Genomic DNA, 15,176 nt, shown 5'->3' on the forward strand with positions numbered 1-15,176 from the left:
TATTAATTAACTTTAGAGGTTCTAACTAAATAGGAAGAAATTGTATTTTACAATCCCACTGATGTCAAGTCTACAGCAGGGGAGGAGAAAATCAACTTTTATTCTCTATCTGAACTTAGTATTTATTTGTAAAAACAAATTGCATGGAAATATTTCCATGTAAACATGCTGTTGTTACACAGACACTCAGCCTGCTTCAGTTTTGTATGGGGAGGGGAAGTAAAAAAGGGTTCTGGTATCATTTCCACTGATGTGATTGCAGCCTATGTTTTCTTTCCCCTCCTCTTCTGCGAGAGAAATTGGGGCTATATGAGAAGAAAAAGGAAAGAGTAGATTGCCATGATGGTAGAATGGACCACTGCCAGATTAAACCCTGTGGAGGCCTCTAGGCAGTTGAAATCTCAGGGCTCGCCTCACAAATTATATCATATTATTTTGATAAGTTGTCATGAGGTCCCTAAAAAGTGTGAGGCCCATAGGCTGGTGACTGCTCTGCCTATTTGGTAACCTGGCACTGGAATGGACTATACTATTTTATACTGAAGAACCTCCTGCCCACAGGCCAAATGTAGCCCACCAGAAACTTTCTAGGCCACACTCCTCACCATCTGTTCCCTAGCTGTTGGGCCAGTGATGGAGCAAAGCCTATCTACTTTGTACTGGCCACTAAGAATGTGAAACCACAGCCAGTATGGAAGTAGATCAAGTTCATGAAGCAGCTACAAAGCACTCTGCTTCTCCAACTCAATCCGCTGTTGCTTCCATGCTGTGAGAAAAGGGAGTCTTATATGTAGTGTAGAAGTAAAGTGTGGTAAAATGTGTGTTGAGTTGCAGTCTGGTATTTGTGTGTGTCTCTCCAACCCGGCATATAGATTGTGTGTGTGAATCCTATAACAGGTGGTGAGAGCAGTGTTGTTTGTATGGTAGTTGTGGCAGAAATGGGATCAGAAAAGTATTTAAAAACCAGCACACAATGTCTTGCTTTAATAAATGAGAACAATTTATCCCTAAAAGCTGCTCTTCCCCCCTAGTTTTTTTGGAAATATTTTGTGTGACCTACTTGAGCAAACATGAAAAATGGTTTTTCTATCCTTTTGTGACAGGGCAAGCTTAAGGATGAGTTCCAAAGTCTCTTGGCGTAGGTAGCTCTAATAGAATGAGTATTAATTAATCTTTGACTGCTAATGCCTCACCTCTTCAGCATCTATATTTGTCTTCCCAACTCTTGCTAATTATAGGTAGTTTTTAAAGGGCAGCATTTCCCAAGGCTAATGCAGGATAAGTTCAAGAGGTCTTTTCAGTTTTACACACTAGAAGCACAGAAACTTACACATTTCTTGCCATAAGAGTTTCAAGAGTGATCGCCATAAAACAACAAGCAGCTAAATTACATCCATGGTGTGAACAATACCAACATTCAGACATCTAGCTGTATAAAAAAGTATTAACCTGATGCTGAAAATATGTGAGACTTAAAGTCAGGTGCGCTTCACTGGGGAGAGTGTTCTGAAAGCAGAGTGCTACTGCAGAAAAAGTCCTTATTGAAGAATCTGTATATTTTAGATTTGGAAGGTCATGATAATATTTTTTCGCTGGCATGCTTATTTGTGGTATGAAAAGGCAAAAGTAAATAAAGGTTTCACAAACCATATAATTGGGAAAAAATTGTATAGAATATGGGATAAATATAAAAACTTATTGGAGACTAAAACACCACTTTGGTTTTTGCCTTTGGAAGCCATAGCGGTGAAAAAGAAAAATACGATGGAAAGTTGAACGACTTATAGAAATTTGCTAAGAGAGGAGGGTGGAGAATTTAAATTAAAAGAATTTAAGGATTTATCAGGGATGTTAACAACATGGTTACAATAGCATCATTTGAATGAAGTATTTAAAAAGGATACGAAGTGGATGTTTGAGGAACAACTATCACAACTAGAGAGAGACCTGTTAAACTGTAATGTTGAAGTGATATCTAAAATGTATAAGATGTTATTGGAATGGGAGACAAAGGACGAACAAGTGAAATAGTTAGTGATACATTGGGCAATAGATATTGGTCATAACATAGAAATGGAAGCATAGGAACAATTATGGAATATGGATATACAATTTACAGCATGTTATGGTTTAAGAGAAAATTATATGAAAATGTTATATAGATGATACCCAACACCTAGTAGATTGGCAAAAATGTATTAATCAAAATTGAATAAGTGTTGGAAATGTAAAGAGAAAGGATGTATCTTTTCCATATGTGGTGGTCTTGCAATAAGGTTAAAGCTTACTGGGAAATGATATATAATGAATTGAAAAAGATGCTTAAGATTCATTAAAAAAACCCAGAAGCTTTTATCTTAGGAATTATGGAATCAGAACTACCTAAATAGAAATTTATTTATGTGTGCCCATAACTGCAAAAATGTTACTTGCCCAAAAATGGAAGGAAGAAGAGGTCCCAGTGAGATAATAATGGTTACTGAAACTAATGGAGTATGCAGAAATGGCAAAACTTACCAGAAGAATAAAAAATAAAGATAATAAACTTTTTAGAAAGGAATAGAAATGGTTTATTGAGTATTTACAAATAAACTGTAAGCAGATCAAGATATTGGCAGGATTGTTATATATTTTTGAAACTGCAGGTTTTATATGATATATATATGAGAATAGATGAATAAAACAACAATGAATAAGACAATTTAGAGTATGAAGGAGAGGACAAAAATAAATGTAAAGAACTGAAGAAAGGGAAGGGAGTCGAAGTCAGGTATGTTAAAATTATCATTGAATAATTGTAATGTATATAAATGAAAATTATAAATTATATTAAAAAAGAAAAGGTCCTTGTACAGCCTCTTTCTGCACCTCCCACAGAGAGCATAATTAAATAAGAGCATTTGAAGATGACCTGAGGGTCTGGGTAGGTTCATATGGGCAAAGAAACTCAATTAGTCAATGGGGTCCTGAGCCACATAAAGCTTTATAAGGTTAAAGCTAGCACCTTGAATTTGACCTGCAAAGTTGGTTGCTGCTAGTTTGTTGATTCCATGTCACAAGCACTCCAGGGGACAGATTGATGCCTTCTGGGGAATAGTTAGTGCAGGTGACTAACCAGTCCCGATGTGGAAAGAGAGCGTGGTCAATCGCCAAGGCTGGAGGGAATTATGGTTCAACAACACCTGGAGGGCCAGTGTTTGCCCACCCCTGACTTGATGCTTTCTGCTGCTGTTCCATGACAGCCAATCCTGTTGGATCACTACGGCAGAAACCAAAGTACTACCTTTTGCTTCTGTTGAAAGGCGGAACTGTTCTGTTTCTAGGGCAACCAAAACAGAAGGCAGCAGCAGAATGAAAAGCTGGCGAGCTGGTAACTGGGGGAGACCCAGTGGAGTATTAGTTAATTTTGTCTTTCCAATCTGTTTAAGTGTGTGCGCTCTCTCTCTCTCTCTCTCTCTCTCTCTCTCTCTCTCTCTCTCACACACACACACACACACACACACACACACAGAGGCATTATCTTTCCTTTTTGTGTGTGCGCTGTGGTTTAAATTGCTTCATATGGAACATATATGCCACTACGTTTGCTTCATTAGCTGAGGCATGCAGATATTTGTGGTAATTGCCTTACTGCAAAAGGCAATATGGAATTTTTGTTGGACTCTCTCTCTCTCTCTCTCTCTCTCTCTCTCTCTCTCTCTCTCTCTCTCATTATTCTAGATCACTGGCAGTGTTATTAGAAGCAACCCCAGTGGCCAGACTTAGACATGGTTGTACCTTTGGTGAAAAGTCCTAGTGACACTCTCACACTGTTTCTCTATTTGTTTGTTTTCATGGTGCACAAATGAAAAGTGGCAGCAGGAAAATTATGCCCCTCTCTAACCCAGCTGTATGGCATTGCTTTGTGGTAAGGCCAGATCTGGATAGGCTTGTATACAATCCCTTATAGGTCTTTGTCACTCATAATCTGACAATAACACAGGATGAACTGTTTATAATATGACTGCAAGGGATAAATATATACACATGCTCAGAATAAACTGGAGTTTTTACATGGCCATTAAATGCCTGTTTTTAATAAATCGATTGCCCCCCACAATTTAAAAGCTTTAAGCAAGTGGTGCTTTTGTTAATGCACACAGGTTCAGTTTCAAGCCAAATATTGCAGTTCTCTTAGTGCTGTTTTCATGTCCAGGACTATCCAGTATTCCTTTCCTTTTTGACACCTGGAGAAATAAATTATTGCACAGTCTATTCAGACAGGACAAAACAGTAGGTGAATATGGAAATCCTGTCACTAGTGAATTGCACATTGAAAACTGTTAGGATTCCTGCTCCGTGTTTGCAGTCATGAGATTGTTGTCTTTCACATGATGGTGTATGTTCATTCCACAGTATGGGAAGTGATGGAGACAGGATGTTTTGGTATTACTGTATTTCGTGAAGTGGGATTATTGTCCTTTGCTTTCTCTCTTTGCTGTCTGATGAGAAAGAGGAAGGAGCAAAGTCAGAATGCTCCGAGTGTATTGTATGTAAATAAAAGTAGATTAAACAAAATGCTGTGCTACTGAGTTCTGTTATGCAAACTGCAAACACTCTGCGGATCCCCAAGTGTGCTGATGCTTCTTGGTATCAGTTGCTGTGATGTTCGGGTCGAAGAAAGCTTTTGAAGCTCCCGAACGACCAGGAGGGAGAGAACATGCCAGTCGGGCATGTGTCTCTGTCAGGGTCCTACACAAGAGTAGGACACTCCTAACATCGTAGTTAGATGATAACCACATTTGGATATTATTTGGGTGCTTAATCAAAATACCATAGTTCCTCACCCTGCAGAATTTCTGTTATTTTTTAGTTTGCTTATTGTATTGTTCTTAGGTCTCTTAACTGATTGTATCAGAAATTGCATGCCTCTTTGGGAAAATACTGCGTTTTGACAAAATATATTAAAATGTAATATTTTGTTTTATTAAAGAAACAAAAATTTAAAATGTATCTAAGAGTCAAGACCATGGGACAGAAAGGCAGGGAAAGCCCCCCCCCCAATCTCTGCTTTAAAGTAATAGTGTCCACCTTAAGAATTCGGTAACATATTTTTGAAAGGCTTCCTGTCACCCTATTTAAGAATTAAAGTCAGCAGCAATGTGTGTTTTGTCTTTGCTTTCCTTCTGGCATGCTTATGTTGGCATTAGCAAAAGAGGCAGTTTAAAGTAAACACGTGCAACTATTGATCTTCAAAGGAAAACCATTCTCCATTTTGCCTTTTACCTCATAACAGTTGCCTAGGGTAGTAAAAGTGAGGGTGTCTTAATCCATAGACTTAACTTTGAAAAATAAAAATAAATGTTGTATGATGTGGTCTTACACTGAATTGGATTACTGATACCACCCAGCCTAGTTCTGCTGACTTTGATCAGCAACAGCAGCTCTCTGAAGTTCTGAGGGAGAGGTCTGTCCCAGCCCTCCTGCTGTAACTAGAGTACATGCTAGGGGATCCCTAGCTGGCGGGAGTTGTAGTCTAGCAACATCTAAAGGGTCACCGGTTCTGTTCCCTGGTCTACCTTATTGGTTAGTTAAGGTGCAGTTCATTTAAAATTGCTTTCTTAATGGCAGACAGTATGAAATTTAAAGTGGGGTGCATCATATGCATTTCCTAATGATCCTACCTGGCCCTTGACATCAGCCCCAGTAGGATCAGACAGGAGTGGATCAAGGGCAATACTTTATTTAGTGGTGGAACTCCTTTACTGGCCAGCTCCATCATCATGCCTCCTCCTTGGCTACTTTTCAAAGGGCACTGAATACTTTCCTCTTTCACAAGGCCTCTTATGAAGAAATTCTGATTTCTGCACGTGTGATTTTTGTCCTGTGTTTTAATATTTGATTTTTCACTGTATGATTGCTGTGAACTGGAAGGATTTGTGTTTTGAAAGGCAAAAGAAATCAGTAATGTGAACCCCTTTCCTTACATTCTCTTACATTCATTCTTTCTTTCACTTTGAAGTAAATGTATATTTCAGGAGCTGTTCAAAAGCAGCTTATTTAGCTAATTGTTCACAGCCTGCCTTGGAAGCTTCATTGTTTTCTTGGTGACTAATGTCAAGTCTTCATGTGTCTCCTCGTGAATTGCTTGCCCTTTTCTTGGGCAAGAGGGCAGTGTTGAAAAAATAAATCCATTTCTTTTATCTCATTCGAGCCAGGCATTCTATTTGCCACCACTGTTCAAAACTTTGGCTTTTCCTTTGACTTTGAGCTCTTCCTCACCTCATTCATTTCTTGTATCAAAGCATCTCTATTGCCAACTCCAAAGAATAGTTTCTGTATGGCAAACTTGGAAAGCCTTGTTTTCTTAAAACACATTGCTTGTCAAGGGGAAGCTTTTGCTTCCCAGCTTTTCTAAGCAGAAGCGATAATGGCTATCAGCTTGCAAAGTTCTACTATTGGGAGTTATAAATGGAATTCACCTTAGAAGTTTTAAATGCTCTTTGGAACTGCCTTCTCCTTCCCTCAAACAACTTCAGTTAAATTTGCTTTACTGCTAGAATGCCATATTACTTTTTCTAGTTAGCTGCATCGGAATATACAGATCAAAAGATCATGAAGTAAATATGAGTAGATGTTACCAGATGACTAGTTGTCTGAGTTAGAAACCATAAGTGTAGAAAGCTGGGGCCGTGAGTGTTGTAGACGTATTCTCTTTAAAGCTGCAATACAACCATTGCATTTTGTAGTGAATCCCAAACAAGAAACTAAACTTCATAAAGTAGGGGTAGCCAACATGATGTTTATGTATATATATTGAATTATGCAAAAGGAAAACAACATAATAAATAACGTCAACATAGAAAAGTGAAAAAGCATTAGGAAATCCTCAGAATGCTACCCAAAACTTTCCTGTGTCCTGTTTGGTACTGCTAGCTTTTTGATTATTAATGCTTGAGGTCTTCAAGCCACAGGATTATGGGAATCCCATTCTGGGTCCTATGCAGTAGCACTGTGCTATATTCACTAACACCCTCCAGCTATACCCTTCATAACTAGCATTCTGCAAATCTTGATCTCTAATACTTTCATTTATAGTCCCTATATGCATATTATTTATATTCATCATAGTCACATTCCATAGTGTGTGTATATCTTATGTTCTTACTGATATTTATTTAAAAAGTGTATTACTCCCTGCTGGGATATGCAAAATACTGAGCTTTTGACTTTTGTGTTTTTTTGCATTTGCTTTGGTGTGCGCTGTGGGTAAAACCTCAGTGCCAAGGACTTGCTGATCGCAAGGTCGGCGGTTCAAATCCCCGCGGCGGGGTGAGCTCCCGTCGTTCGGTCCCAGCTCCTGCCCACCTAGCAGTTCGAAAGCACCCCTAAGTGCAAGTAGATAAATAGGTACCACTTTATAGTGGGAAGGTAAACGGCATTTCCATGTGCGGCGCTGGTGCTGGCTCGCCAGATGCCGCTTAGTCACGCTGGCCACGTGACCCAGAAGTGTCTTTGGACAGCGCTGGCTCCCGGCCTCTTGAGCAAGATGAGCGCGCAACCCTAGAGTCAGACATGACTGGCCCGTATGGGCAGGGGTACCTTTACCTTTACTTGGTGTGCTCATTGTGAATTGCAGCCTTGGTAGAGTTTTTATTTGTTATATTAAAAAAAATGTAAGCATCCAGGTGTTGTAAGAGCTTTAGGAAATCAGTATCATCATTGCATTGGGAAATGAATAGGCCATCAAGAATTATAACAGTACTATGTGCTGAAGGACCTTGTTTTTATGAAAGGAAGGAGATACTTAATTGTATTAGAATATATTTTGCTATGTTCTGGGTATGACAGGCGCTTCCTTCCCTTTATAGTTCTTAGTTTGGGGGGAGAAATGTGGTACTTGTGGTCCTCCAGATATTGCTGGTGTATAACTCACGCCATCCCTCACTGCTGTCTCTGTCAGCTGAGGCTGATGGGAATCGGAATCTAACAACATACAAAGGTTCACAAGTTCCCCATCCTTAGGAATTTGTGGAGTAACGTCTGAACAAAACATTCCTTCAGTTACTGTCCTTTGCTTCCTTGCTTCCTTGCCCCCTCCCCCCTAATTATGGAGGCACTTAATAACATCCAGGACTTGTGGAGCTTCCCAGCATGCTCAGTGGCAATTAGAATAACATTGGCATAGGGGGGATAAACTTTCTGTGATACAAGGCAGTATTAGGTCTGTAATTGCCTGTGCAGATGACACATCACTGTTCCAGAGATCACGAAAGAAGGTGGCGGGGCGGGGGGGAGGTCAGATTCCATGTAATGAGGCTTTTCCTGCTGTGTTACTATAGCCCTATGACTATTCTTCCAATTCTTCCCCTCCCCCTTGTAGTTTCAGTAATCTCTTCAAAAGGCAATAAATTATTTGGACACCCCTCCCCCGGTGATATTATTCATTTATATAGATTTATCACCTGCCCTGTTTAGTAGACTCATGGTTGAAACTAAAAGCATGAAACTCTAGCGAAATGGAATAAAAAAGTTCATCAAATTCAAACTCTGCTGACTTGATCCTAAACCATTAAAGCGAGAGCAACCTGGTTGGTTTTACATTGCTTTTGAAATGTCCTCAGGCTTGTTAGTACTCAGGCCACTTCAAGGTAAAGTCTGAGGCACCTAAGTCCAACAACTTGCTGAAGGTAAGCAGGTTGGGTCCTGTCAGTGCCTGGATGGGTGACCACCTGAGAACCACATGTATGCCACCTTTGGTTCTATGATAGAGGAAAGGAAGGATATAAATTCAAGAAAATGAATCTTCTCACTGAAACTGCCAAACCATTTTCAAAGATCACTTGACCTACTTCAATTTGTCTTCAGTGTGCGCACACTTATTTTCCCCCACTTGGAAAATAGAATTATGATAAGTTTATAGTTGTATCCAAAGGACACCTTTTCCTGTGTGAAACTGCCTGTCAGTTCAGATGTTCTGAGGTCCTTTTCCAGGTTCCCGCTTCCCATTTCAGAGTCTAGGGTGGTGACTACTGGTGAAGAGCACCCTGGCTGTGGAACTCCCTCCAGGTGCTCATTAGCTTGACCCTTTCATTATTATTGTTTAGGCATCATATTGTATGCTCTTGCCAAGGACATGTATCTCTGTTAACATCTGAACCTTACTCATATGTGTTCAGGACCCTGAATGTTTGGGGAGAATTTTGCTCTGGTGCTAGGCTAATCTCGTCCCTCTGTTTTGCTGGAGGATAGGCTGCTGTAAGATCAGCAGACTTGGCATGGGAACTAGCATGTTTTACCAGTTATATAGGAACACAATGTGGGTAACGCTAGAGACTTTGGCTTGGTATCAGAGTGCCCTTGTAAATTATCCAGGAAGAAGGAACAGACGACTCCAGAAATTTTACAAGGGGGTTTTGTGCATAAAGGTACAGTGGTGCCCCGCAAGACGAACGCCTCGCAAGACGAAAAACCTGCTAGACGAAAAGGTTTTCCGTTTTGGAGGCGCTTCGCAAAACGAATTTCTCTATGGGCTTGCTTCGCAAGACGAAATGTCTTGCGAGTTTTTCTGACTTTTTCCCCCTTTCCCCCCTTTTTCTAAGCCGCTAAGCCGCTTATCAGCTGATCCGCTAAGCAGCTAAGCCGCTAAAAGCAGCTAAGCCGCTAATAGCGCTAATCCGCTAAGCCGTCAATGGGCTTGCTTCGCAAGATGAAAAAACCGCTAGACGAAGAGAATCGCGGGACGGATTCTTTTCGTCTTGCGAGCCACCACTGTAGATAGAAAATAAATTGCAGATCTAATTATTTAAGGCTGTACCAAAGGAAAGGAGAGAAAAGCGAGGGTGGCAGCAAGCTAAAGGCAATTGTGCACTGATGCTTCAGTGCTTGGGAGAAGAAGGAAGGGAATGTTGAAAGTTGATGAGAGAGGAGGATGGAGGCTTGGAGTGAGAAGGAGAGGGATGTAGAAATATTAATACTACCGTACTTTCTTTATGACCTGTTGGAGGGTGAGAAAGTTGATAAATCCTCATTTTCAAGGCTTTGTTGAACAGAGATGGTGGCATTTGACACCCAGACCAGGGCTTCCAAGAGAATACTGGGCAGGCTAGCACCCTGTCGGACCATATTTAAGGAGTAGACACAGTCCAGAAAAGGAAAGTACATCATAAACAAGGGTTCAGATCTACAGGCAGGCAGAGAGAGAAACAGCTGTGGGCAGTGTGGATGCCAAACAGGATTCTCCTGAACTAAAAAGAACAAAGACTAGAGCACTTATAGAAAACAAAAACTAGGGTGGCTGCTGAAGGGGGAATTTTCTGGAGAACAAAAGGGCTTTTCTGAATAGAGCTGCTCTAATCTGGATGGGTGTTGAAAGTCAAAGGATTACTCAGAACTCTCAGATGCCAATGGCAAGCAAATTGTTTTCCTGATTTCAGTAGGAGCTGGGGGAAACTTGGCTTTTGTGAGTCTAAGATGCTCCTTAGATTTGGGGGGGGGGGGAGGGCCAGGATCCTTTCTTGCTCATGTCAAAAGAGGTTGGCAACTAGTCCTGCAAACACACCCTGTTCTTGCCAGTTGACTGTCATAGACAAAGGCTTTTAATACAGAATGAGAGATGTAGGAGACAAAATGGAGGCAAGCTAATGTTCTCTGGCAACAGTGCAGTCTTACCTTGTCCGCCTGTGCTATAACTGCACTTAGCAGCCATCGGCTTTGGCTGCTTTTATTTGTAATTGTACTGCTGGTTTTTATTTTAAGCCCTGCAGTTGAGTGTTTATTATGCTGCTTGTTTTATAAGCCAAGTGGTTTTAGAGAAGAATGGTAGGGCAATAGAGTGATTAAATCAACTAGGTGCTAAAATTCAAAACATTAAAATACTTTTATATTACCATACTTAAAAGACTAAACAGTAGATAATTAAGAGTTCCAATCTATTTGTAAATTCTCAGCTAGGCTTCTTCTGCAAAATCTCCTGTGATGCTAGGTCTTTGAGGCTTATTAAGTTGCAAAGTGGAACTTTGGCTAACTCAAAGAAAAGGGTTCTTTGTACTTTACAGCACAGTTTGTCATGCAGTTCACATCATTTGCATGTGAAGTAAGAACTCCATTTCTAATCTATTTTCACAGAAAATGTTGAACCCAGTGTTTAATGGGTCATATCTCTGAGCAGAATGTTAGGAACAAATTAAGGGAGGGCAGGGAATAACATTTATTTGATAAGATCAGTTTGGGGCCATTTCCCCTTATACAGTCATAGGTAAAGGTAAAGGTACCCCTGCCCGTACGGGCCAGTCTTGACAGACTCTGGGGTTGTGCGCCCATCTCACTTAAGAGGCCAGGGGCCAGCGCTGTCCGGAGACACTTCCGGGTCACGTGGCCAGCGTGACATCGCTGCTCTGGCGAGCCAGAGCCGCACACGGAAACGCCGTTTACCTTCCCGCTGGTAAGCGGTCCCTATTTATCTACTTGCACCCGGAGGTGCTTTCGAACTGCTAGGTTGGCAGGCGCTGGGACCGAGCAGCGGGAGCGCACCCCGCCGCAGGGATTCGAACCGCCGACCTTTCGATCGGCAAGCCCTAGGCGCTGAGGCTTTAACCCACAGCGCCACCTGCGTCCTGTTATACAGTCATACCTCGGGTTAAATATGCTTCAGGTTGAGCGTTTTCAGGTTGCGTTCTGCGGCAACCCGGAAGTAACGGAACGGCTTACTTCCGGGTTTCGCTGCTCACGCATGCGCAGACTCTCAAAATAATGTCACACTCATGCGCAGAAGCAGCAAATTGCAACTCGTGCAGACGTGGTTTGAGTTCTGCTCAGAATGCGAACGGGTCTCCGGAAAGGATCCCGTTTGCATCCAGAGGTACCACTGAAAGTGATAAAGGGACTTGTCTGCATTCTCTACGAGGCAATATGTCACAGATAGCAGCATTGTTGGGGGGAGCAGGGGGTGTCCATTAAAAATATATATATCTTACTGTGCAGGAGCTAACTTCTTGGGTATGTTTTGTTTCCATTGCAGGTTGCATTTTTGAAGATGTGAAGGAACCTGGTCTGATCCTTTTGAGAATAAATTCCTGTCAAGATAACCTTCAGCTACAAAGAACTGTGGATCTAAGTTACCAAGTGGGGATGTTCCCCCCCCCCCCCGAAAGTGATTGTGAAGTTCCTAAGCCAAAGGAAAAAAGCAGTTAATTGTATATTTAACTTGCTGTTTGTTGACTTTGGAGTTTGGAGAAGTTCAAAGAATGTGATGGAGGCAAGTTGGTCAAGCAGAGAGGCCAATTTTGCAAGGCTTGAGTTCAGAGAGCAGCTTAATTTGGGATGTCTGGAGTCTTTGAGATCGCTTGTGAAGAACTACTAATTCTCCAAGGAGAAGTCAATTATCTTCTGCAGCAACTGAAGCTTAAAAAAAAATAAAAATCAAGGAACACACAGTGGCTGACTTGCCCTTCTAGGAAACAAAATCTTCAGAGCTTTGTGAGCCCTTGACCTAATGGAATGTGAGTGGGAAAGGGAGTGACAGAGGGTGGGGGAAGAAGGTTCGCCTGCCCACTATTTGTGGCTCAGATTCTCCCTCAAGGGAATCTCACCCTCAGCAGAAAAATGGTTTTCAATCCCTGCTTTTATGATAAAAAATTTTTTTGGTAAACTGTGAACCACGATTGCCAAGAAAAGCCTAAAAGTTTTTAGATTTAACAGCAGATTATTCCAAGGTAATATTGGTTAAGGGCTGGTCCCTGCATGTATTTACACCACTTGATTTCTGAGATTAATGTGTGTGCTGTCTGCATTTAAAAAAGCATTGAGTCTGAGATGATATTGAAGTGATGGAGCTGAGACAGTGTGTCATGTGCTGGATCAACAGCAAATGTTCAGGGTGCTGGGTTGCAGAAAGCATCAGTGGGACTTAGTTACTCACAGAAACATACTTGCTGCAAAGAGAGGCTGACGTGCCACAGGGCTGCTGTGTGATATATTAGAGACCACCATATTAATAAGTGCCCAAACTACCTAAGGCTGCCCTTGTTTGCAAATTTGAATGGTTTTCTCCCTTTCAGCTAAATGGGAACACAAGGCCATGTCTGCAGAAAGGTTGCAGTGTATTTTGTGCCTTGAAAGAGCAAGGTATAATGTATTACAGAGCACTCCAGTGCACCTCCTGAAGGCAAGCAGAGCCCCCAGGAGCAGCACCGTATCAGGGGTTGTGCTGCATGGCTTCTCTGTCTCAGTTGCTCATGGGTCCAGCTGTAGTGTGGAATGCATGACTGATTGCTCGTGAAAGCAGTGTGTAATTGACCCATGTAAAAGTTCCAGTGCACACAAACAGATGCAAATCAGTGTGCATCCTTATCATCAACAATAATTCCCAATAATTTTCTGTAAATGTGAAAGGACTACAACATACATCACACTATTAAGATGGCATTTTTCATGTACAAAATTGTGTCCTGACACTTGGCAGAGAATTCCATGGGAACTTTTTTTTTTTTTGAAGTTTTACTTTATTTTAGCCCAGCACAAAGGTGAGCGTACACAGCAATTCCATTGCACGGCTTGTGCAGGCTGTTTTCTCAGATTACCAGACTTGCCCTTTAATAGACTTTGATTTATGTGGTCCTAATAAGAGCGGAGCAGGCAAAGGCCTTTATTTGAGCATTGAAAAGAAAGCAGATATGGGACAATTTACAGCTTGCGCTTAGCTGCAAAAAAGGTCTTTTGCCAAATGACTGAGGAAATATATTTCAGGCTGATGAAAAGCCACTAAATCTGGAAGGCTTTTAAAAATAAATGGCATTTTAAAGGGGAAACTTGAGCTGCTGTTGTAGCTCATCCTTACTAATTATTAAAATCCTATTCTGAAGCTGTGATTTACAAACATAGTTTGACTGTTGTGAGCTCTCTTCAGTTTGTGAAGAAAAAAATGTCAATTCCCATCCTGCAAATGGATATGTAGAAGACCTGGAATTTTTGCAACCCTCTGCTTACTCTGCCAAAGAAGTAATGGGGAATCTAATTTGTCATCACTCATGAAGCAAGAGGACGTCTCAAAATGATGCTCAATGTAAAAATAAATTTGCTATTTTTCTTGAAGGAAATAAATGATTGACCATTGTCAGAAATTCTTTAGATCTCCCACAAGATCTCTCAAAAGTAATGAGAAGCTTGTTTGCAAAGATAATAATTTTGCATGGGCAATATACAACAGGCAGTTTAAACCTTGTAAGAGAGTTGCCATAATTTGCAATATGTTTCATATCTATAGTTTATACCTATTACATTACATTATTACAGCGATGGGAGAAACCATAATTACTTAACTCTGCTTTGGCATCTCGGTAATGGTTGCCTGTTTGTGGAATGCATTCCCTGGTGACATGTGTATGTCTTCATTAACTTTCAAGAAAAACTTAAAAACATTTCTATTCGCTCAGGCATTTAGTGGCTAAAAGATACTGTTCCTGGAAACCTTGAAATTATTAGCTATGAGGGTATGTTTTAAAATGTTTAAATTGTTTTTAAATAATTGTTTTTAAATAACATTCTTACCTTATTTTTAATAGCACAGTTTTACTGCTTTGAGTCTGCTGCCCTTGGCTCCTTTGGGAGAAGGGATGGGATGGAAATTTAATAAATAAATAAAACTCATCTCCTTCCTCCAACCCTGGTTCCTGTCTCGAGGGAGGTACACAACTTGCTGCCCCCTCCCCCTGGCTCAGCCTGGGGGGGGGGGCTGCCTCTGCCACACACTCCTTGGAACCGTGCCAGTCCCTGACAGGTGCCTTATTATCAAAAAATTATCACCATCTCCACTGGGTGGTTACTATTTCCTCATTATTATTTTTTTCATTTTTGAAAAGGAAGGGTTTTTCAGAATTGCTTCCCTTCATTGTTCTCTCTATTTGTCAAAAAGCTGCTTCAGGAACTCTATACCCAAAGGCATTGAGGAACTTGAAGCTGTTTGGCCAGGGCTTCCACATGAGAAGGTTACAGTGAAAAATGATTCCCGTCAAACGAAAACTGATTTGGCATCATTAAATATGGGCAAGGTGGTTCACGTTGCGCAGGCAGTCAGCCCCATGTCGGTGCGCCCATAACTTTCAGAGCAGTTACCTGGCAGAAACATCCCTGGACTCTCATCTGTGAACACTTGTTTCCTGTCAAATTATATCCAAATATGCTCTGCTGCATTGACAGTT

The 15,176-nt window shown here is 41.1% G+C and overlaps 1 protein-coding gene and 1 long non-coding RNA gene across 6 annotated transcripts in view; one reads left to right on the forward strand and one right to left on the reverse strand.

The window, feature by feature from the left end:
- The window catches only part of UBE3D (ubiquitin protein ligase E3D), a 62,463-nt gene extending 47,830 nt beyond the window's left edge, over positions 1-14,633 (forward strand). For both annotated transcript variants that reach the window (XM_079970531.1, XM_079970532.1), the window contains one exon: positions 11,999-14,633. In XM_079970531.1, coding sequence (XP_079826657.1) covers positions 11,999-12,019 — 21 coding nt within the window. In that variant the 3' untranslated portion in view covers positions 12,020-14,633. The remainder of the gene's footprint in view (positions 1-11,998) is intronic.
- LOC307212956 overlaps positions 1-15,176 on the reverse strand; it is a 44,455-nt gene that overhangs the window by 5,121 nt on the left and 24,158 nt on the right. For 3 of the 4 annotated variants that reach the window (XR_013837284.1, XR_013837285.1, XR_013837287.1), the window contains one exon: positions 1,061-1,146. The exons of the other annotated variant lie outside the window; for it this stretch is intronic. This is a non-coding gene — a long non-coding RNA (uncharacterized lncRNA). The remainder of the gene's footprint in view (positions 1-1,060; positions 1,147-15,176) is intronic. 4 annotated transcript variants of the gene reach the window in all.

This window comes from Podarcis cretensis, assembly GCF_951804945.1.
Source record: "Podarcis cretensis genome assembly, chromosome: 3".
Taxonomy (NCBI): domain Eukaryota; kingdom Metazoa; phylum Chordata; class Lepidosauria; order Squamata; family Lacertidae; genus Podarcis; species Podarcis cretensis.